We start from the raw sequence: 23,931 nt of genomic DNA, 5'->3' as shown, positions 1-23,931 counted from the left end.
CAACTTATTTTCTATTCAGGGTAAAATAACTGTCTTGAAAATAGTTTTTAATGCTCAGCTACAATGAATGGGAGATGCCAATCAAGTGTACTACTCCCGATACTGTAAATGATTTGTTATTCTTTGCTGCTTTATTAACATACCCCAATTCTCCTTTCTCTGTAGGAAATAAATACACTGAAAGCAGATAATGATGCTCTAAAGATCCAACTGAAATACGCACAGAAGAAAATAGAAAGCCTCCAACTTGCAAAAAGCAATCACATCGTAGCGCAGATGGAACAGGGGGACTGTTCTTAGCCCAGAACCTCAAGAAGCACAATCGGTAGATAAGTGTATCAGAGATCTCATTTTCCAAACCAGTCAACACAAAGACCAGGGAAGCTTAGAGTGACCAGCTTTAGAAAGGAAAGAAAAGCTAGTTAGTCTCCCCACCCCAACCCCTAATGTGTGGCACTGTTTTCTCTTCCAGTCAGTTGAATCAAAGGGGAGGAAAACTGAAGAATACAAAATTTTTGCCATTCATATCAGAAACTTTTCCCCCTAAGACTAATAGCAAAAGGGTAATAAAAACATGCCTAGTTTTCTGACAAGGTGGCTTTTCCTATGTGGCCTGCTCGGCTGCTGCTTCCTTAGAACTAAAATCCCTGGAAAATGAATTTGCTTCCTTCCCAGAGGTTTTCTGTGAGCTGAGGGCTGTATTTTGTTCCATCCAAAGCTTGCTTATAATATTAAAAGTAGATTCATTTCCTCTACGTTCCAGCATTCTTTATGAATCTGGTTCCCAATTCACTACCTCAAATCTAATCAATTAGCCTTCCCCCATCCTTCCGCACTACACTCACTCACACACACACACGGATATCTACCTAGAACCGAACTTCTAGAAATGTAGGTACAGATTGTAGGGGCCTGTTAACCAACATGACATTATCCATTTGCAAATCATCTCATAGTTTTAGTTTCAGAGTCATAAGTAACCAAATTAAATACCTAAAAACACAGCTATTACCATCTCATACATGACTGGCTAATTACCTAAAATCAACATAATGCAAAACATATGTCCTCATATAATCTATAGTGAATAGAATTAGGACTTTATGGCTGTTGTTAAAAACAGTTTGTTTAGCTTTTCATGTGCTATCTATACCTTTTTTTTTAGTAACTATTTTTGAGCTGAATTTATGTTTATACTGCCTTCACTATTACTACTTAGAAATAAGCTAATTGGATCAGAGCCTTCAATAACAGCTGACAGCGTGTACATATGTATATATATTATATACAATATCAGGCATGCATGTGACTTGGAATTTTGTTTCCTCCTTCATAAACTGTGGAAGTGAATTACACAAATTCACAAGTATAAAGTTCAGTTTGTCATAAGATGAAGATATAAATTGTACTATTTGGCAAAATCACAAGCAAGAACCCTGTGAGTTGTCTATTAATGAAGGTTAATGATAAATAGGTTCATTTAGTTGTCTGGGCAACTGTTCACAAATTTCTTTGTCAGACTCCTTATTTCTCTAAAAAGATTCATATGATCATTTTCTTTTCCGGGAGGGGGGGGCAGGGGAGAACTTACCTTCCATGTTTAGAAAGCCTGGTACCAAACTGACTTGAAATTCATAAGCAAGTTGGCCAACATGCCAAGAATATAATCCCAACAATTAGAAATTCCAAACCTAAAGCCAACACCAAGTCTTAACCAGAATAGAGTACACGTACACAGTATAGCCTATGTGGATAGTCAAACCATTTAAGAAGTTTGAGGAAAGACTAGTTCCCCTTTGCATACCTCCTTGTACTGACCTTCAGTGATCAAGCTAGTGACTAGCTTTCCACTGGGTTTTAAAGAATCCTAACTCAAAAATCCCACCTGGTAAGTAAGCTTATAGAAGCTATTTTACTTTGCTACTTACCTTATATGGAACATGAGTTTATGATAATCTTTAAAATTCATATTCTTTGCTATTGATCTTTACCTCTGCTATAAACCAAAACCAGTACAGCTCAATTTTCTTTAAACACAGCCATGTAACACAAATTTTTTCATTCTCCTCCTCCTCTACCCAAAATACACATTCCAGGTTAGTTTCTATGTGGGTAATCTGTAGGAATTCAAAAGGTAACTAGTCAAATTAGCAAGCCTAGAGGGTCTAAGCATTGCAGAACTTACCCCTGAAATGGACAGGAAGCAGTAATTTCATCACAGGTTTTTACAGCCCAGCCAGAGCCAAAGAAGTACAGTGTGTAAATTCATATTATTTGTGTGGAATCTACAGAACTAATCTGGGACAGACTTTTGGTTGTTAAGTCTAGGATACAAACTTTTGTGTCTTATACTGACTTGAAATAAGTTTGGGCATATATTTACCTGCCAAAACATTGACAAACTTTGTCAACAGCAATGTCACTTCTTTTTTTTTTTTGGTAACTGACTTGCCTTTTTACTATTTGTGAATTTCTGTCTAAAGATGTACTATGTAAAAGAACTGCAAGGAAAAAACAAATGTACAGATTGTAAAGTTTTTTTTTTATACCTAATGTAAGTTTTCTTTGTGTAATATTTGTATGATAAAAGACATTAGGATCCCTACAATACAGCTGTCTTGTATTTCTTCTAATTCATGAATATGTAGAAGCTTAACCTGAATTTTTACTATAATCCACAGCTGAAACCACTTCCCTATTGTATTAGCAAACAGTTCTGGAAGGAAAAGCAAAGCAACTAATTATTCAGTATAATTTTTTCTGAATCTTTTTATAACACAAAGTAACAGTACAGAAATAGTCAAACTTCTCCCATCTTATTGTATAATGACTGATCCCCCAAATAGTAAGTCTATAAACACTTAACAGTGAAGGAGACAAATCTGAGGCTGCCATTTCTGTGGCTTTGGTCTTGAATTCCACAGTTCTAAGAAAACTAGCACCTAGAGTGACTTTGAAGCTGTGGGTGAACGTGGTAGAGGACCATGGTTCAATCTAGTGTACAGACCACCCCAGAGCAATTCATTTGTGCTCATGATTATTTAATGATTACAGAGAGCCATGATTTCCCTTACTCCCCAGTGAAGAGGGAAAACATTTCCCATCACTCAAATTCCAGCACAGAATGCATTCTGATACAATTGAATATGGGTGTATTTATCTTTCTTGCACTTCTTAATACTTTACACAAAATAATGAAGTCACTCTGACAACCTGAACCTGAAAGAGATTCGATTTCCTCTCCCAATATCTCCCAATTCCCATCCCAAATATCTCTATCCTGTGCTCCTTACAAGATATAGTATCACTACTCAGAACATCCTGAGGTGACAAATCTTTTTTGGATTTCAAACCTTTTGACACAAATACAGGTAATTAAATGTTTTTCATTTAAAATGTGTTTTTCTGTTTAGCGAGGAAAGGTTTCCCTGATCTGCAGAACACAAGGTAACAGGTTCAAAGAAAACATCTGATGGGTGATGGTGTGGTGGTTGTGTATGGACAAGACTTATTTCCTTATATGGTCCAGATGTGAGAGTAGTTACCTCAACTCACAGTAAAGACTTATCTATATAGATGCTATTAGATACCAAAGGCTAGACCCAGGCAAGAAAAGTATAAAAGGGGAGGGAAAACAAGGTAATAGGAAAAAAATGAAAATGAGAACTAGGCAAAAGGAATGAAGAGGAGGCTCACAGAACAGGCTGCTGGACTTCAGTTCAGGAAGCAGTGAGGTACACTCATCATACTACATAGGTATTACAAGTGTTTTATAAAACATTTTCATCACATGACACCTTTCACACGAAGGCCCCAGATTTCCTTAATGCTATTTTAGATATTGCTTAACACACTCTTCTACAAATGAAATTTTTACTGAACAAAGATTATTACGAAAATCTTAGAAGAAAGAGGAAGGTATCTGAGTCTCGACCACCCAGCTTTATTCAAGTGAAGTTTATAGGAACGTGTAAATATGTGAGGCTCCCACTCCAACAGGGTTCCGGGAGCAAGTGCTAAAGCTGGGTAAGATTTACAGGATCCCTGTGGGCAACGAACAGCACTCCTGGGACGGTCCAAAGACATCTTACAGAGACCGACGAACTAATGTTTCTGTCATCACTCAGAAACCTTTAGTGAGAAAAGTCAAAGGGTGTTGTAAACCCCATCTGTGTCAGCAACTCAAGCTCCCGAAAGAAATGAAGTAGCAATGTAAAAGTTTTAAATGAACATTTTCTGTTTTAACTAGCAACTCTTGAAATATTTTACTCCATTGGTCTCTGCTTATATATTTCTAAAAATTACTTTTCAGGGTTCATAGCTACTGGTAAAAGTATGTTTTAATTATGGAAAACATTCTTCTCCAACAATCACAAATAATAAGTCTCTTCATTAAATATAAGCACATTAAAAAATACTCTAAGTTTACAAATAACCAAAAAAATTTGTTTTACTATACTGAACAAATTTCTTTGAAGGGTTATCTTGAAAAACACATGGCCAAGACATCAGTATACACAATATTTACTTTTAAAGTTTTAACATTTTATTTTATTTTTTTATCCTCACCCGAGGACACTCTTTCCACTTTTTGTTCAGATAGAGTGGGAGGGAGGAAGGGAGAGAGAGAGAAACACAGACGTGAAAGGGACACATCGAGTGGCTGCCACCCACACAACCCCAACCAGGGCCGGGGACAAACTGCAACCAAGATAAGTGCCCCCAGCGGGAACCGAACCCAGGTCTCTCTGGACCACAGGCTGACGCTCTAATCACTGAGCCAAACCGGCCAGGGCGAAAGTTTTAACATTATTTTAGATTTCACCACAGGATTTACTATAAAACAAAAAACTATAAAATATCAGATACCATCTGTCCACTGGTACTCAGCTTTCTATCTGTTGAGTTGTTTAGCGCATAGAAAAGTGTTATGCACAGGTGTTGACCAGAAGCCTACATCGGACAGACTACACAGTGGGAATTTAAAAACTGGGTGGCTATCTCTTTTTCTCTATTTCTCTACATAAGAGAAAAGTGCCTTAGCTGGCCCATCTCTTGAACCAGTCACAATAAGCCCACTATAAATTCCCAACAAATGTGACTTGTACTTAGGTCTTTATGAAACAACCCGAGTAGGGCTCAAGCATCACATTCCTCATCTGACAAATGAGGACAAATCAATCCTTGAGACCTTTGGTCATTTTAGCCCACAGCACCCCTGGACCAGTGCCATTATTCAAACTCACAACCCCCGGTCACCAAGCCTTTGACTGCTCCAATCACCAACCCATATACAACCCTTCCCTAAACCTGTGTTTTCTAAATCTAGCTGTAAGAAAGATCTATTAAAACTGGAAATTACCCCTCTAATCCTAATGTAATACAGCTCAACCTGCCTTTTAATATTCTGTTCCGATATCTAAAATGATATGACTCAAAAGGATGAAGAAACAATTTATAGGAATATTTTATACATCATCATCATCATGTAAAACTGGTTCATGCCTTTGTCCCTTTAGAGTAATTCTGACCTCAACCTAACTTTGCTTTGTCAAACAAAATCACAGATTTCAAATCCAGTTGGAAAATCAATCAAATATGCATACCAAAAGTAGACTCAGGCTGATTCAATTAATGAAACTTTAACAGAAACCTGAACAGAGGAATAAAAAAAAAAAAAAAAAAGTCATGACAACTACCTATTGAACAAAACTATCAGTCCCTTTCCCTATTTTGTAAAGTAAAATTAATAAATACAAAACACAGGAATACAAATGAGGCAATAGTCTAATAACAAGTGGGGTCTGTTTTATGTGTCTCAAACCTGAACAAAATACAGGTAACAATCTAAATTCAATCATAACAATAAAATACTTTCCATTTTCCAAGTTTGATGGTAATAAATATTTACATTTTTAAAAATAGTTTTTGCTCATTTTTTTAAAGATATAACATGCTCAAGGGTACACAGAATATGAAAAAAAAAATTCATCACTCTGTCCAAGAGATCAAATAGTAGTACGAAACAATGCTCTTACATATTAACCAGTTCAAGGATGATACCTAGGAATCTAACATGGTGTTTACTTCATAGCTGACATTCAAGTACGTTATTCAGAACACTATGCTTAATGTATCTACCAAGAAGTAAGCATTGCTATCTAATTTTGTAATTTTTAATATCTTCTATATCCACCACCACCTCCTCCATACGGATCTCCATAACCTCTTCCCCCATAGCCCCCTCTTCCCCCATAGCCCCCTCTTCCCCCATAGTCTCCCCTCCCACCGTAGTCTCCCCTCCCACCATAGTCTCCCCTGCCCTGGAAACCTCCCCCTCTACCACCTCCTCCACCTCCTCCCCACCCTCCCCCATTCCCTCCCCAGCCACCTCTTCCACCCCCACCACCGCCTCTACCACCGCCTCCTCTACCGCCACCCCGACCACCCCTTCCGCCGCCTTCTTGTCTCTTTTGCCACGGTGGCATTTCAGGGGGTGGTGGTTCGATTTCGTTCGGTCGTCCTCCCCTGTCAGGCACCCTTCCCATCAGCACCTGTATGAAGAAACAGTTTCTTTCATTTTCCAATATTTTAAGTTAAGATTTACATAAAGGATTCAAGTGATATTAAAATTATTGTTCTAATAAAGAAACAGAAGCCAAACATTTAAGAACATGAAAGTATCAGAATGGCAGTATGAATTAATATTGAAAATATAAATGTGAGGTATGACAAATTCCTCACAATGTGGTATTATTTTTAAACAATCTAGGGAAATATTTCTGCTACTTGTTATTTTCTATTGTTTAAATATGTTTAGCAAATTCTGTAACAAATATAGTACCTATTATACTAAGAAAGCTTTTTAACAAAACATTAATATACATAAACTACAGACCCCAAATTAAATTAATGTCCATTTATACTACAACTCTGGACCTTCCATTGCCACTGACTTGGTAATGGACTATCCAATAAAAGATTTTTTCTGCCCTGGCTGGTTTGGCTCAGCGATTAGAGCGTCAGCCCCCGGATCAGAGAGGCCTGGGTTCAGTTCCCACTAAGGGCACGAACCTCGGTTGCAGTTTGTCCCCAGCCCTGGTTGGGTCGTGCGGGTGGCAGCCACTCGATGTGTCTCTCTCACATCGATGTTTCTCTCTCTTCCTCTCTCCCTCTCGCTCAATCTGAAGATACATGCAAAAATATCCTCGGGTGAGGATAAAAAAAGACTTTTTCTAATCTCATTTTTATTTCAACATGTATGAAGTATATGTGATAACATGTGGCTATAATGAGGTCAAAGATGACTATAATAACTATAATCCAAGACAGCATTGCAAAGAGATACAAGTATCTCTTTTGAAAAAAACAACAGAAAGAATGAATTAGTATCATCACTAGCTTTTAATGATGACACTAGTTATTACATTATTTAAACAAATAAATACTTGAGGTTCTTCCTTCACCAAGCTTTATGACACTTTGAAGGCTAACCCAAGAATGCGGTTTAAGACCCAGGCCTCCTGTAGAAAGGCTCTCTCTCCAGGCCATGAACGGAGACAGGCAGGCAGCAGTGGAAAGGGTGCCTCCTCACCAACCCCAGCCAAGGGTAAGCCAACAGCTTCCTGCTAGTCTCTTTCAGGAAAAGGAACACAGTAACTGCCTCAACAAAACTGATCTGTGAATCAGTTACTTTCTACTTCCACTGATCCTCTGCCCAAAACTACGTTTTAGTCATTTATGTCATACAAGACAAAAAGTACAACATTCTCACTGTGAGGGAAGGTTCAAAGTATGCAAACATTCTTTTAAAGTCAGCAATAATGTCCTAATTACCAAAACCAAAAAAAATAGCTTTTGTTGGTTCTTATTCTCTTTGATCTCTCCACTAAACGTGCCACATTGGTGGGTATATGGAAAGGCTGCTCCAAGAACCGATCATAAGACTCAAAAAGATGTTCTATCTAACATTTCCCCTCTTCATCTCTGTACCCCCTGAAAAAGTCCCAGAAAGAGCCCATCAATATTCCTCCCTAATGCCTTGGTTTCTGAGATACAGTTCTGTTCTATATCACTTTAGAAGCCTCTTAGAAGTATTTAGAATATCTGGAGTTCAAAAGTACTCTGCCATGTTGTTATTTTAGTCTAGTAAATTAGGGACACCGACCTAGCTACAGGGCCATGGAACAGGTTACACATGGCAGCAATGCTGATTTGATTCAAGTTGCTACCATGTGCACTGACACCACATACTGTGTGCTGGGCTGGGTGTGTACACACTTTGTACCCTGGAATAAGATTTATAAACTTTCTCTTGGCTTTCATCATGTGCAAAGGGGCACTATTGGGTTGGCTTATACTTGCAATAGAGAGGGAAAAGCCACTTGGTTAATGAAGCAAATGATTAAGAGGGAAAGGGATAGGAGAACAAAGGCAGATACCTGCTGGAGAGGTATACTGAAAGCTGTGATCCTTATGTTTATCCCAAACCAATCTTGGGCTACTACATACATTGGCTTTGTTTGATCCTCTTATTTCCCTTGAAGGTTTAAGTAAATTCAACCATATTCTGTTAACAGTTGCAGTTTCAATGGAAACTTGTATTCCTGGTTTAGTATAACAAGAAATCAGTCTCTCAAATGCAAAAAAAAAATTGATTGCCCTCGAATAACTAGATTGCAAATTATACTCAAAAAGGGACGGGCAATTTCACTTAAAGAAGTAGAACTCTTGCCTTGGCCAGTTTGTCTCAGCAATTAGAGCACTGGCCCACAGACCAAAGGTTCAAGGGTTCAATTCCTGGTCAAGGGGATGTACCCAGGTTGCAGGTTTGGTCCCTGGCCAGGGTTGTGTGGGAGGCAACCAACCAATGTGTTTCTCTCACATCAATGTTTCTCTCTCTCCCTCCTTCTCTTCCACACTCTATTAATGGAAAAATATCCTCAGGTGAGGATTAACAAACAAGCAAAAAAAAAACCCCAAAAAACAGAACTCTTGATGCAGTAACAGTACAATTATTAATAAATAATAATACAAGAATAAACTCCATGTTTCACGTACTCACAATTGTAAACTTACTTCTGCCCCACCTTTATTTAAAGACAGAATACTTTCAGAAGATAGAGGTTGATTTAAATATAATTAGGAGGCATTAACACTAGTGCCTAACTGAGCAATAATTAGGCAAACTGACTTTAGAAACAGCCATCCCTTTGGCATCCTGCATCAAGGATACATTTCTCACTATACTGAGAAAGGATATTTTAAAATAGTCCGAATCCTTTACTTCTGATTTTTTGCTCTTTTGTCATATTCTGTCATAGGGTGCTCTATCTAAATGAAGAGTACATTCTAGTTAAGCTAATAGACATTCCAGATTAGTTTATTGTTGTTGCTGCTGTTAAAGTAAAAAATTCAGACTCTCTGAGCTTAAGATCACTGTCAGAGAAATGGGTCTACACTCTGGACCGGGAAACCTCTAAGAGACTGAGTGGTTGACCAAGGTGATTCCTCTAAGCAAACAATAGGGCTATGATGTGAACCCCGATCTGTATAACTCCAAAGCATGTCCTCTTCCCTTTACACCAAGGATATAGGGAAGTTGTCAGTACCTGAAACAATCCCTATAGATTTTCATTGACAAAGAATGATTACATTCTTAGATAGAAAAATAATTCTTCCTAAAGCTATTGATAAAATCAATTCTTAATTCCTCTAATTCAGACAAAACTGTGGTTTAATTTATGAATACAGAAATTCAAATGAACATGCACACACAAAACTAAGCCTAGATGAACTGAAGCCCTTACACCACTGTCTTTTCTAGTTCGCTAGGACATAAAAGAAGAATGGATTAAAATCTGTAAAAACAGCCCTGGCCGGTTTGGCTCAGCGGTTGGAGCGTCGGCCTGCGGTCCTGAGAGACCCGGGTTCGGTTCCTGCTAAGGGCATGTACCTCGGTTGCAGTTTGTCCCCAGCCCTGGTCGGTTGTGTGGGTGGCAGCCACTCGATGTGTCCCTTTCACATGGATGTTTCTCTCTCTCTCTCTTTTCCTCTCTCTCCCTCCCACTCTACCTGGACAAAAAATGGAAAAATGTCCTCTGGTGAGGATAAAAACAACAACAAACAAACAAACAAAAATCTGTAAAAACATCAAACGAGGAGTTTATAGATTCCTTCTCCACCGTACTGAAAGAAAAACCAACCTTATTAACGGCACATGCAGTGTTCTCCCGGCTAGTGCCACTACTCGTCTTAATGATCTTGGACAGATCTTCACGAGCAGCAAGTAAATGTGCCAATGTAATCGTTGTCTTGGGTGACAAAGCATAACGCTTAGGCTGATAAATTCTCGCTATGTCATCTGTTTTCACCTAAATGACAAAAGTTAGGGAAAAAAGGAACCAGAGAACATTTCAATGAAAGAGTAATGACAATCATAAATATCTGATAACTTGTATGTAGAATGAAAACAAGTAAACCAACAGATGCTATAAAAATACACAACTTTCAACTCATTAAAAGCTAAAACAAAAAAGATTACTTTCATAATAACAAAAAACAAAATACCTAAATATACCAAAAACACATAAAGGACCTTTCATAAAAAAATAGTAAACCTTATAAAAACAAAAAGAAAACTTGAATAAATGAAGGGAAATACCAATTTTCTGGATGGGGACACTGAAAATTATGTGTTTTGCCCCAAATTAACTAATAACTTTACTACAATCCTGTTGGAATAATTTATGAAAGGATGAGGAAGAAAAGGAATCTAAAGTTAATCAAGAAACTAAATAGTTAAGAATGACTAAAATAATTTTGAAAAAGAAGAGTTCTACCACCTATTAATATGCAATATGAAATCATCATCTTAATAGCTAACGTTTAGTACTTATTAAATGTGCTAGGATACCGTTCACTTAAATAGTCATTTTATTTATTCTCAAAATACTCATTTAGAGTTATTGTATTTATTACCTCCTTTTGCATATGGAAAAAAAATGAGGCTTAGAAAGCTTAAACAATGTCCCCCAAATACAGAAAGAATCCCAGCTTTGCCCACTTACTAATGAAGATCTACTTAACCCCCAAACCTGACAGGTGTACAGATAGCATTATACTATCCTACCTCAGTCCAGTCACATGCAACTTGGGAAGAAAATGATTGTTGAAAGAAAATATGCAATTGAGGTTCAGAGCCTCAAACATGTATGAATACAATAAATGAATCAAAGAACAGTGAGAAAAGAGATGGATTATTTTTAAAATGGTACTGGAATAAACTGTTGGCTATTTGTAAAAATAATAATAATAAAGTACACTATATTGGAGTTCCAAATATATTATTTAATGTTTTATTTTAAATTGAAAAAAATGTTTTATAAAGAATAAGATTATATAAAAACCATGAAACAAAATCAGAAGACAATAGGGAAAATATGTCCAACAAATAAAGCAACTAGCTAACTTCCTTAATATATAAAAAGCTCAATCAAAAGGAAAACAGGAAGACCCTAAAGGGGAAAACAGACAAGACACAAACAGAAACTTCAAAAAAAAGAGGAAATTGAAATGACTAATAGGCTCATGAAAAAAAATTAAAACTTTACCAACAGTAAAAATATACAAACTAAAATAATTTGTTCTTTTTTAACAATCAAGTTAGCAATAAAATTGGTAATATTCTAAATATTAAAGAGGTTAAACTGAAGATAAAATTTCATTTACCTTACTCATAAGAGTTTAAATTCATACCAACTTTCTAAAAATCAATTTGGCCATGTGAATCAAAAGCATTAAGTGTCAATAACTTTTGACACAGTAAATTTCCATTTAGGAATCCACCATGAGAATATACTTTGAAATTTATAAATAAAAAGTATACATATTAACATTCCTGGTATTAGTTATATAGAAATGTACAAAATAAGAGAGTTAAATAAATTATGGCATCACTATGTGCTAAAATATATAGCTATAAACAGATACTAAAAGTACTATCATATGAGATGACATGGATAAACCTTGAAAGCATTATACTAAGAAGCCACACACAAAAATTCATATACTGTATGATTCCATTTATACAAAATGTCCAGAATGGAAAAATCCAAAGAGACAGAATGTAGATCACAACAGTGGCTTCCAGGGAAGGGAGGGGGTATTGGGAATGACTGCTAACAACTGCGTGCTTCTTTTTGGGGTGATGGAAATGTTCTGGAATTAGATAGTGGTAACGGTTACACAGTACAGTGAATATACTAAAAAAATCACTGAATTGCACATTTTAAGGGGGTAAATTATATCTCAAAAAATAAGAAATAATTTAAAAATAAATTCTGAAATAGAGTTTTTGAGATATGAGACAATAATCAGAACATTATTTGGTGAAAAATGCAAACTATAAAATTACAATCTTATACTAGCAAAAAAGAAAAATAAAAAAAAAACAAAGAAGGGTAATTCTGAGGTATGCACCAAAAGCATTAAAACCATGCATATTCTGGGTCATTTGCCAGCAGCTAGGAGGTTGGCTGAGCCATGGGCCTCAGCTCTCCTCCTCCTTTCACTCTCAGGATGACCCAGAAGGAGAAGGTCTACCTCTGGCACTATCGCTGATAGCCGGCTTAATCCGGCCTGAACACCCTAGCCCCAGAGAGTCCTCCAGAAGGAGCCTACCACCTCATCTTCACCTCAAGAGCCAATCCAACGCCCAGCCCACAGCTGCCCCAGGCCAGAACAGCGATGGGACACTCACTTAATGCGGTCTTTCAGTTGACGACTTTGAGACTGGGCATCCTCTGGGTAAAGGCAAGTTTGGAAATGTGTACTTGGCTCGTTTCACTGTGGCACTCAAGGTCCTCTTCAAATCTCAGATCGAGAAGGAAGGTGTGGAGCACCAGCTTCACAGGAAGATTGAAACCCAGGCCAATCTGCAGTATCCCAGCATCTTGCATCTCTACAACTATTTCTATGACCTTCAAAGGACTACTTAATTCTGGAGTATGCCCCCCACCCCCCACCCCATGGGAAGCTCTACAAGGAGCTGCAGAAGTGCCTCACTTTTGACGAGCAGCAGTGCAGCCACAATTCACGAAGAACTAACAGATGCTCTGCGCTACTGGAAGAATGTGATTCGCAGAGACATAAAGCCGGAGAATCTGCTCCTGGGGCTTCAGGGAGAGGCTGAAGACTGCTGACTGGCTGGTCGGTGCACAACCCCTCCCAAGGAGGAAGACAATGTGTGGCATCTTGGACTTCCTGCCCCCAGAGATGAGTGAGGGATGCATGCACGATGAGAAGGTGCTATGAGCTGCTGATGGGAAACCCCCTCCAGAGTGCTTCACACCATGCACCAAATGCAACTTATTGAAGCATCATCAAGGCAGCCTGAAGTTCCCTCTTTCTGTGTTCACGGAAACACAGGACCTCAAGCCGCTCAAACACAACCCCTCAGAATGTCTGCCTCTGGCCCAGGTCTCAGCCCACCTGTGGGTCCAGGCCCATTCTCGGAGGGTACTGCCCTTCAGTCTGTCCCCTGAATTGTCCCTGTCATTTACTCAGCTGTGTCTGTGTTTTATGTCTGTCTGTGTGTCGTTGGAAGTCCTGGCATGTTTCTTTATCTGTCTTCTACTTCCTTTGTATTCAATAAAGGCTGATGCTTTTTTAAAAAAAAGCATATTCTCTGATCAAGAAATTTCACTTGGGCTAGGAAAAAAATGGCGGCGGAGTGAATGGAAGCTACACAGACCATCTCCCAGGACCAAACTGGAATTACAACGAAAATAAAGACAAATCGTCAGGAAGGGGCAACCGAAAGGCAGCTTGGAGGACCACATAACCAGGGACACTGAGTCAATCCTGGTAGGCTTGCGAGGATGCGAGAGGGGGCAGGGAGCCCACGGTCTGCAGCGGCTTGGGCTGGGACCTGCGGCCCCGGCTGGGAACAGCAGCTGCCTCGGCTGGGTCCTGTGACCTCGGCTGGGACCTGCTGCGGCCTCAGCTGGGACCTGCTGCGGCCTCGGCTGGGACCAGTGGTCTCGGCTGGAAGCTGCGCCCTCGGCTAGGACCTGTGGCCTCGGCTGGGAACAGCAGCTGCCTCCTCGGCTGGGTCCTGCAACCTTGGCTGGGTGCTACACCCTCGGCTGGGAGCTGCTGCAGCCTCAGCCACCCTTAGCTGGGAGTGGCGCCCTCGGGTTAAAGTCCAGGCGGCTCCACAGTGCAGAGCCTGGACAGAGGCTAAATTGGCAGCAGCCACTTACCTTGGGCTATGGCAGACGGAGGGCAGACTGGACTGGAACTGTGTGGGGACTCGGGATTTGGAGGGTGCTCAGAGCTTTTGCTGAGTGCAGGACTGTGGTCACCTTACTCCTTCCCAGGGCCCTGGGGAGAGGGGGCGGCCCCTCCCTTGGAAAATCAACCCCACCAGGTGGCCATTGAAATGCTAATTGAGGCCCATTATCAACCAGCACCTGCCCCACCCTGGGGGGGGGGGGGATCCTCTTACACTGAGCAAGGAGGGAGTTTTTCAGTCAACTCAGAAACCAAGGTTCTTCAGGTGACCATTATTAATAGCCTCCAGACAAAAAAGCTAGAGGATAACTACCATTCCCTGGGCTAGCAACTCTAACCAGGAAAGTAAGACTTGACAGTGGTGTTTAAAGTGCGTCCTCCCTGGTTCATCCAAACCCAGGAGACAGAGCCACAAACAGCAGAACACCAAAACCCACAGAAAAAATCTGGCAGGCTCCAAAGCCCCCTGTGATAGCCAAAATGGTGAAACACAGAAACAAAAGCCAAATGAAAGAACAAGAGACCTCTACCGAAGATGAGATGAATGAGGTGCAGTTAAGCAAGTTAACAAAACTAGAATTCAGAGCCATGATCTTGAGGAAGCTCCACAGCATGTGTGAGGACATGAGCACCATGAGTAAAGACATAGAAATGTTGAAAATCAACCAGTTGGAAATTAAGAACCACCAAGAAGAAATGACGAATGACATATCAGAAATAAAAAACACACTGGAAAGTCTAAATAGCAGAGTAGAGGAAGCTGAGGACCGGATCAGTGAATTAGAAGATACGGTAAAAAAAAATCAACCAATCAGAAAACCAAAAGGAAAAAATAATTAAAAAGCAGGAAGACAGCTTAAGAGAACTGTGCGACAACTGGAAACGTAATAACATTCGCATCATAGGAGTCCTCAAAGAAGAAGAAAATGAGCAAGGGTTAGAGAATGTATTTGAAGAAACAGTGATAGAAAACTTCCCTAATTTGGTGAAGAAGGCATTCAAGTTCAGGAAGCACAGAGAGCCCCAAGTAAGAAGAATCCAAACAGGCCCACACCAAGACACATAGTAATTAAAATGCCACAAATTAAAGACAAAGAGAGAATCCTAAAAGCAGCAAGAGATAAGCAACAGGTTACTTACAAAGGAACCTCCATTAGGCTCTCAGCTAACTTCTCAACAGAAACACTACAGGCCAGAAGTAATCACAGTCATGAAAAACAAGGATCTGAATCCAAGACTACTCTACCAAGCAAGGCTATCATTCAAAATAGGTCAAATAAAGAGCTTCTCAGACAAAAAAAAAGGCTAAGGAAATATATTGGCACCAAACCAGCACTGCAAGAAATGTTCAAAGGACTGCTGCAATTAGCAGGAGAAATAGGAAGAAAAATATAACCACGCTAAACAAAAACGGCAATAAATAAGTACATATCAATAATCACCTTAAATGTAAATGGATTGAATCCTCCCATAAGAGACGCAGAGTAGCTGACTGGATAAGAAAGCATGACTCATCTATATGTTGTTTACAAGAGACCCACCTCACAACAAAAGACTCACATAGGTTGAAAGTGAAGGAATGGGAAAAAATCTTCCAAGCAAATGGAAAAGAAAAAAAAGCTGGGGTAGTAATACTCATATCTGATAAAATAGATTTCAAAATGAAGGCCATAAGACAAAGAAGGCCGCCCTGGCCGGTTTGGCTCAGCGGTTAGAGCGTCGGCCTGCGGTACAGAGAGACCCGGGTTCGGTTCCCATTAAGGGCACGTACCTCGGTTGCAGTTTGTCCCCGGCCGTGGTTAGTCGTGCGGGTGGCAGCCACTCGATGTGTCCCTTCACGTCGATGTTTCTCTATCTCTCTCCCTTCCTCTCTCTCCCTCCCACTCTATCTGTACAAAAAATGGAAAAATGTCCTCGGGTGAGGATAAAGGAAAAAAAAAAAAGACAAAGAAGGCCTCTATATAATATTGAAAGGATCTATCCAACAGGAAGATATAACCTTGATAAACATATATGCACCCAATATAGGAGCACCAAAATATATTAAAAATCTTCTGGAGGACTTCAAAGAAGAAATCAATAGCAATACAATCATAGCAGGAGACTTCAACACCCTGCTGACATCACTGGATAGATCCTCTAGACAAAAAATTAGCAAGGAAACAGAGACTCTAAATGAAGCACTAGACCAAATGGATTTAATAGATATCTACGGAGAATTACACCCCAAAACTACAGAATTCACATTTTTCTCAAGTGCACATAAGACATTCTCAAAGATAGACGACATGTTAGGGCACAAACTAAGTCTCTACAAGTTCAAGAAGACTGAAATCATATCAAGCATCTTCTCAGATCACAATGGCATGAAACTAGAAATCAATTGCAACAAGAACATGCCAAGACATTTGAACATATGGAAGCTAAATAGCATGTTATTAAACAATGAATGGGTTACCAAGGAGATCAAGGAAGAAATTAAAAACTTCCTGGAAACCAATGAAAATTAAGACACAACAACACAAAATCTATGGGATACAGTGAAAGCAGTTCTGAGAGGGAAGTTCATAGCAATACAGGCCTACCTCAAAAAACAAGAAAAATCTCTAATAGATTATCTAACCTCACAACTTAAAGAACTAGAGAGCAAACAAAAAGAAAACCCCAGAGCAAGTAGAAGGAAGGAAATAAAGATCAGAGCAGAAATAAACGACATAGAGTCCAAAAAAACAATTCAAGGGATCAATGAAACAAAGAGCTGGTTTTTCGAAAAGATAAACAAGATTGATAGACCCTTAGCTAGACTCACCAAGAAACAAAGAGAGAGCACCCAAATACACAAAATCAGAAATGAAAGAGGAGAAGTAACAACTGACACCACAGAAATACAAAAAATCGTTAACAACTACTATGAACAATTATATGGCAACAAATTCAACAACCTAAGAGAAATGGACAAATTTCTAGAAACATATAGTCTCCCAAAACTGGACCAGGAAGAGATAGAAAACTTGAACAGACCAATAACAACAGAAGAACTTGAAGATGTAATCAAGACTCTCCCAGCAAACAAAAGCCCAGGCCCGGATGGCTTCACGAGGGAGTTTTAACGAACATTCAAAGAAGAACTAACACCCATTCTCCACAATCTATTTCAAAAAATTCAACAAGAAGGAAGACTTCCAAACTCATTTTATGAAGCTAGCATAATTCTAATTCCAAAACCAGAAAAAGACACTACAAAAAAAGAAAACAACAGGCCAATATCCCTGATGAACACAGATGCCAAAATCCTGAACAAAATACTAGCAAATCGGATCCAGCAATACACCAAAAAAATTATCCACCATGACCAAGTGGGATTCATCCCAGGGATGCAAGGCTGGTGCAATATTCGCAAATCAAGAAACGTGATACACCACATAAATAAAATGAAGAATAAAAACCACATGATCATATCAATAGATGCTGAAAAAGCCTTCGACAAAATCCATCATCCATTTCTGATAAAAACGCTCAGCAATGTGGGAATAGAGGGATCACATCTCGACATAATAAAGGCCATATATGAAAGACCTATAGCCAACATCATACTCAATGGGCAAAAACTAAAAGCATTTCCCTTAAGAACAGGAACAAGGCAAGGATGCCCACTTTTGCCACTCTTATTTAACATAGTACTGGTAGTCTTAGCCACAGCAATCAGACAGGAAATAAAAGTAAAAGGGATCCAAATTGAAAAGGAACAAGTGAAACTGTCATTATTTGCAGATGACATGATACTATACGTATAAAACCCCAAAGACTCCATCAAAAATTTACTAGACTTAAAATAAATGATCTGGAAAAGTAGCAGGATACAAAATTAATGTCAAGAAATAGATGGCATTCTTACACACCAATGATGAACTCACAGAAAGAGAACCAAAAAAAAAAAAAACAATTACATTTACCATCACGGCAAAAAAATTAAGATACCTGGGAATAAACTTAACCAAAGAAATAAAGGACCTAGCAGAAAACTACAGGTCATTGAAAAAAGAAATAAAGGAAGATATAAAAAAAGTGGAAGCACATACCTTGTTCATAGATTGGAAGAATTAACATAATTAAAATGTCCATAATACCCAAAGCAATCTTTAGATTCAAGGCAATCCCCATCAAAATACCAACGGCATACTTCACAGAAACAGAACAAATACTTCAAAAGTTCATATGGAACCAAAAAGACCTTGAATAGCCACAGCAATCTTGAAAAAGAGGGACAAAGTTGGAGGGATCCCATTACCAGACTTCAGGTTATACTACAAAGCCACTGTAATCAAAATAGCCTGGTACTGGCACAAGAACAGGCATATATACCAGTGGAACAGAACAGAGAACCCAGAAATGGACCCAAGACAATATGCTCAATTAATATTTGACAAAGGTGGCAAAAGCATACAGTAGAGTAAAGACAGCCTCTTTAATAAATGGTGTTGGGAAAATTGGACAGCTACATGCAGAAAAATGAAACTAGACCATCAACTTACACCCTACAGAAGAATAAACTCAAAATGGATAAAAGACTTAAATGTGACTCATGAATCCATAAAAATCCTAGAAGAAAATGTAGGCAACAAAATTTGAGACATCATATGCAGCAGAATTTTCACTGATACATCACCTAAGGCAATAGAAACAAAGGAGACAATGAACACATGGGACTACATCAAACTCAAAAGCTTCTGCACAATGAAAGATCCAATCATCAAAACGGAAAGGCTACTCACTGTATGGGAGAGTATAATTGCCAATGATACATCAGATAAGGGGTTAATTTCCAATATATATAGAGTGCTCAAACAACTCAACGAAAGGAAGACAAAGAACCCAATTAAAAAATGGGCAGAGGAACTAAATAGACACCTCTCCAAACAGGACATACAAATGGCTAAGAGACATATGAAGACATGCTCCACATCACTAATCATCAGAGAGATGCAAATTAAAACAACAATGAGGTATCACCTCACACCTGTCAGAATGGTCGCCATCAACAAATCATCAAACAAGTGTTGGCGAGGGTGTGGAGAAAAGGGGACTCTTTGCTGGTGGGAATGCAGACTGGTGCAGCCACTATGGAAAACAATATGGTGTTACCTCAAAAAATTAAAAATTGAACTGTCATTTGACCCAGTGATCCCACTTCTAGGATTATACCCTAAACCTGAAACACTAATCCAAAAGAATATATGTACCCCCATGTTTGTAGCAGCACTATTTACAATAGCTAAGATCTGGAAACAGCCCAAGTGTCCATCAGTAGACGAATGGATAAAAAAAAGCAGTCGTACATATACACAATGGAGTACTAACCAGCAGTAAAAAAGAAAGATCTCTTATCCTTTGAGACTACATGGAGGGACCTGGAAAGTATTATCCTAAGCGAAACAAGCCAAATAGAGAAAGACAAGTATCACATGATCTCACTTATTTGTGGAATATAATGAACATAACAGTCTGAGGAATGGGGTAGTCCCAGAGACGTGGAAGTGGGGTACAGAATGACAATCCCCAGAAGAGGGGGTGGTGGGGGAGAGATAAACCACAGAACTTATATGCATGTATGCATGAACAATGGACATGGACAACAAAGCTGGGGACAGGGCAGGGAGGGAGGGGGAAATCAGTGGGGGGAAAAGGAGAAACATCTGTAACAAAAATTAATTAATTAATTAATTAATAAAAAAAAAAGAAAGAAATTCCACTTGGACCACAAAGACCCTAAATACCCAAGTGATCTTGAGAAACAACAAAGCTGGAGGCATCATACTCCTTGATTTCAAACTGTATTACAACGCTAGAGAATCAAAACAGTATGATATTGATATAATAGAGATTAATGTAACAGAATAAAAATCCCAGAAATAAACCCACACATGTATGGTCAATTAATTTATGACAAACAAGCCAAGAATATACAATGGGGAAAGGACAGTCCTTTCAATAAGTGATGTTGTGAAAACTAAACAGCAACATGGAAAAAAATAAAACTGGACCGCAATCTTAAACAATACACAAAAATCAATTCAAAATGGATTAAACACTTGAACATAAGACCTGAAACCTTAAATCTCCTAGAAGAAAACATAGGCTGAAGCTCCTTGACATCAGTCTTGGTGATGGTATTTTTGGATTTAACATCAAAAGCAAAGGCAACGAAAGCAAAAACAAACAGGTAGGACTACATCAAACTAAAAAGCATCTGCACAACAAAGAAAACCAACAAGAAAATGAAAAGACAACATACTGAATGGAAGGAAATATTTGCAAATCATACATCTGACAAAGGGTTAACATTCAAAATATATAAATAACACACAATTCAACAGCAAAATATAATCTGATTAGAAAAATGAACAGAGAATCTGAATAGACATTTTTCCAATGAAGACATAAAGATGGCCAACAGGTGCATCAAAAGATGCTCAACATCATTAACCATCAGAGAAGCGCAAATCAAAAGCACAGTGAGTTATCACCTCACACCTGCTAGAGTGGCTCTCATTAAAAAGTCAAGAAATATACACTTGAAACCTGTATGATTCTATTAACCAATGTCACCCCAATAAATTTATTTTTTTAATAAAAGTCAAAAAATAGTGAGTGTTGGCAAGGCTGTGGAGAAAAGGGAACCCTGCAGTATTCTGTTAATGTAAATTGATGTAGCTACTGTAGAAAACAGTATGGAGGTTCCTCAAAAAATTAAAAATAGAACTACCATATGATCCAGTAATTCTACTTTTGGGTATTTATCTGAAGAAAACAAAAACACTGACTCAAAAAGAGAAATGTTCAGTGCATTATTTATAATAGCCAAGATAATGGTAACAACCTAGTGTCCATCAATGGATGAATTGATAAAGAAAATGTCACACACATGCGCGCGCACACACACACGGATATTATTCTGCCATAAAAAAGAATAAAATCTTGCTATCTGCAACAATATGGATAGACCTGGAGGGTATTGTATTAAGTGAAATAAGTCAGAGAAAAACAAATACCATATGATGTCACTTTTTTCCTTTTTTTTTTAATCCTCACCTGAGGATATTTTTCCATTCATCTTCAGATAGAGTGGGAGGAGGGAGGGACAGGTGGGGGGAGAGAGAGAGAGAAAGAAACATCGACGTGAGAAAAACACACCAACTGGTCTCCTCCTGCACAACCCCGACCAGAGCCAGGACTGAACTGCAACCAAGGTACGTGCCCTTGACCAGAATTGAACCTGTGACTCTGGTCCACGGGCCAACGCTCTAACCACTGAGCAAAACTGACAAGGGCCACATGATCTCACTTTATGTGATATCTAAAAAAATAATAATAATCGCCTCCCTTGTCAAAAAAAAACAAGCTCATAGATAGAACAGATTGGTGGTTGCCAGAGGGGGTGGGGGTGCAAAATGGATAAACAGAATCAAAAGTACAAACATTCAGTTAAAAAAATAAATGTCATGGCGATGTAATGTACAACGTGGCACCTATAGTTAATACTGTATTACATATTTGAAAGTAGCTAAGAGAGTAAATCTTAAAAGTTCTCTATCACACAAAATAATTCTGTCATTTATTGTGGTGATCACTTTGGAATACATACAAACTTCAAATAATTATGTTCTACACCTAAAACTAATATGTGTCTATTATACAACAATGTTTTTAAAAAAAGAAATTTTAGGAATATATCATGGACATGAACAAATTTTAGCTCTGAAGGATTTCATTAAAGAGTCAAACAAGAAAAATTAAAGAAAACTTCAATGTCAATCAATAAAGTAGTATCATTCTACATAAATTTTTCTGTAATGTTTTAAAATTCTGCAGAACAATATTTGATGAGTTATTCAATAATGTCAGACAGCCAGGTCGGTGTGGCTCAGTGGTTGAGTGTTGACCCATGCACCAGGAGCTCGCCGGTTCTATTCCCAGTCAGGGCACATGCCTAGGTTGTGGGCCCGATCCCCAGTGGGGGACATATAGGAGGCAGCCGATCAATCTTCTCATTCATCAATATTCTATGTCTCTCTCCCTCTCCCTTCCTCTCTCTCTAAAATCAATTAAAAAAATTTTTTAATAATAATGCCAGACATATTGTATAGGGGGATAATACTAAAGAAACATTAAATTTACAGAAAATATAAGAAAACTCGGGGTATAAATGCATCTACTTATATAATCAATTGAAAAGGATCAAATCAAAGGCCTAAATTAACCTATAAATAATCTAAGAAAAAAATATTTAACACTAAGAAGAAAAGAACACACAACCTCCTTTTTCTAAAATATGATGAAAAAAGACCATGATGAGAAGATAAAGTATCAAGATATTTCCTAAAGGCATATTTTTTTAAAGTCCCCAAGTTTGAGGCTAATAAAGATTCAACATGCCCATAAATCCATGCCACTCTGAATGTTCAAAGAAAAGAAGATGTCAAAACACATTTGTGTTTGGGATTTGTCTGTAAACTTAAGGCCAACAATGAAAACATCCTGTATGTTATTATGTTAGGACACTTTTAAGGCACTACCTTTCACAGTTGTCCTTATATTCCTAAACTCCTTCTTCTCATTAAACTCCTATCAGGTTAAACTGAAGACCCAACATGTACACAACCTCCGTTAAGTTTCCAGAGGTCAGTTAAACCAATACTTCCCATACACCTAAACTCTGTCACATTTCTTGAGGTCAACAATCATGTTACCTACTTCTTTGGTAACTCATAGCTCTTTAGAGCAACTGGGCTTCTTGTGTACAACAGTCATTTCAATGACATGGACACACACACACATTCCTGGAGTTTATCCTGGTGTACATGCAGAAGAGAAACAGGCTTCAACATCTGAGACTGAGACTGAAACACGCTTCAACAAGCTGATTAGGTATTACAAATACAGAAATCTTCTAAAAATGTTCTACATCTAATCATATAGGGCACTAAAATGCTCATCCAGAACCGGGTACATCACACTGCTTGACACAGGAGATGCTGAATAAATGTTTATTGAAAGAAAATACATAAATGACCATCTTCAACTTTTACTCATAGCTATCTATCTATTACCATGCTAAAAAGAAACATTTCTTGAAATAATAATAGTTTTCATTTCACCAGTAACCCTGTTCTAAACACACTTCAATTTTCTTTATCTGTCGGCCAGGTGTTTGGAAGGAGACTCTATGTACAATAGATGAGGGAGTATTTCTAGGTAAATGAGTCACCCTGACCACACTAAATTATAAAAAGGTATACATATATAAAGAGAATGGAAAAGAGGGATAAAGATAAGAAGGGAACTAACATCTCCGAACATGAAATATGGAGCCCAAAATAGGGATTAACTCAGTTTATTTGTGGATCAGTCGACTCCTCCCCTGGCCAAAGGGAAAAAACTGCATAGAAAAAATGAGGCTTCCCTTCTCCAAAAACTGAGCAGCTACTAAGAAAAAGACTTCTACAGGTTGGCATTAGGAATTCCCACAGCACAACAGCCAGCAACAAAGCCTCATGCCAACAATTCCAATCAATGACTCAAGTTCCCCGTCAGTTTTTCAGTGTCTTGCTCTTTAAAATGAACAACCAGTAACCATCA

General features: G+C 38.4%; 2 protein-coding genes and 1 pseudogene across 2 annotated transcripts in view; 2 read left to right on the top strand and 1 right to left on the bottom strand.

The window, feature by feature from the left end:
- Nucleotides 1–2,498, top strand: part of RASGRP1 (RAS guanyl releasing protein 1) — an 86,806-nt gene extending 84,308 nt beyond the window's left edge. The window contains exon 17 of the mRNA XM_036257763.1: nucleotides 166–2,498. Within this exon, the coding sequence (XP_036113656.1) occupies nucleotides 166–300 (135 nt within the window). The 3' untranslated portion in view covers nucleotides 301–2,498. The remainder of the gene's footprint in view (nucleotides 1–165) is intronic.
- A 3,447-nt stretch (nucleotides 2,499–5,945) lies between these two features.
- Nucleotides 5,946–23,931, bottom strand: part of FAM98B (family with sequence similarity 98 member B) — a 49,997-nt gene continuing 32,011 nt past the window's right edge. Inside the window, exons 7-8 of the mRNA XM_036245746.1 lie at nucleotides 10,206–10,373; nucleotides 5,946–6,554 (exon numbers count right to left, since the gene is read on the bottom strand). Of these exons, the coding sequence (XP_036101639.1) occupies nucleotides 6,177–6,554; nucleotides 10,206–10,373 (546 nt within the window). The 3' untranslated portion in view covers nucleotides 5,946–6,176. The remainder of the gene's footprint in view (nucleotides 6,555–10,205; nucleotides 10,374–23,931) is intronic.
- Nucleotides 12,777–22,929, top strand: LOC118640040 (annotated as a pseudogene).

This window comes from Molossus molossus, unplaced genomic scaffold (assembly GCF_014108415.1).
Source record: "Molossus molossus isolate mMolMol1 unplaced genomic scaffold, mMolMol1.p scaffold_m16_p_1, whole genome shotgun sequence".
Lineage (NCBI taxonomy): Eukaryota > Metazoa > Chordata > Mammalia > Chiroptera > Molossidae > Molossus > Molossus molossus.
This window is presented reverse-complemented; position numbering and strand designations above follow the sequence as displayed.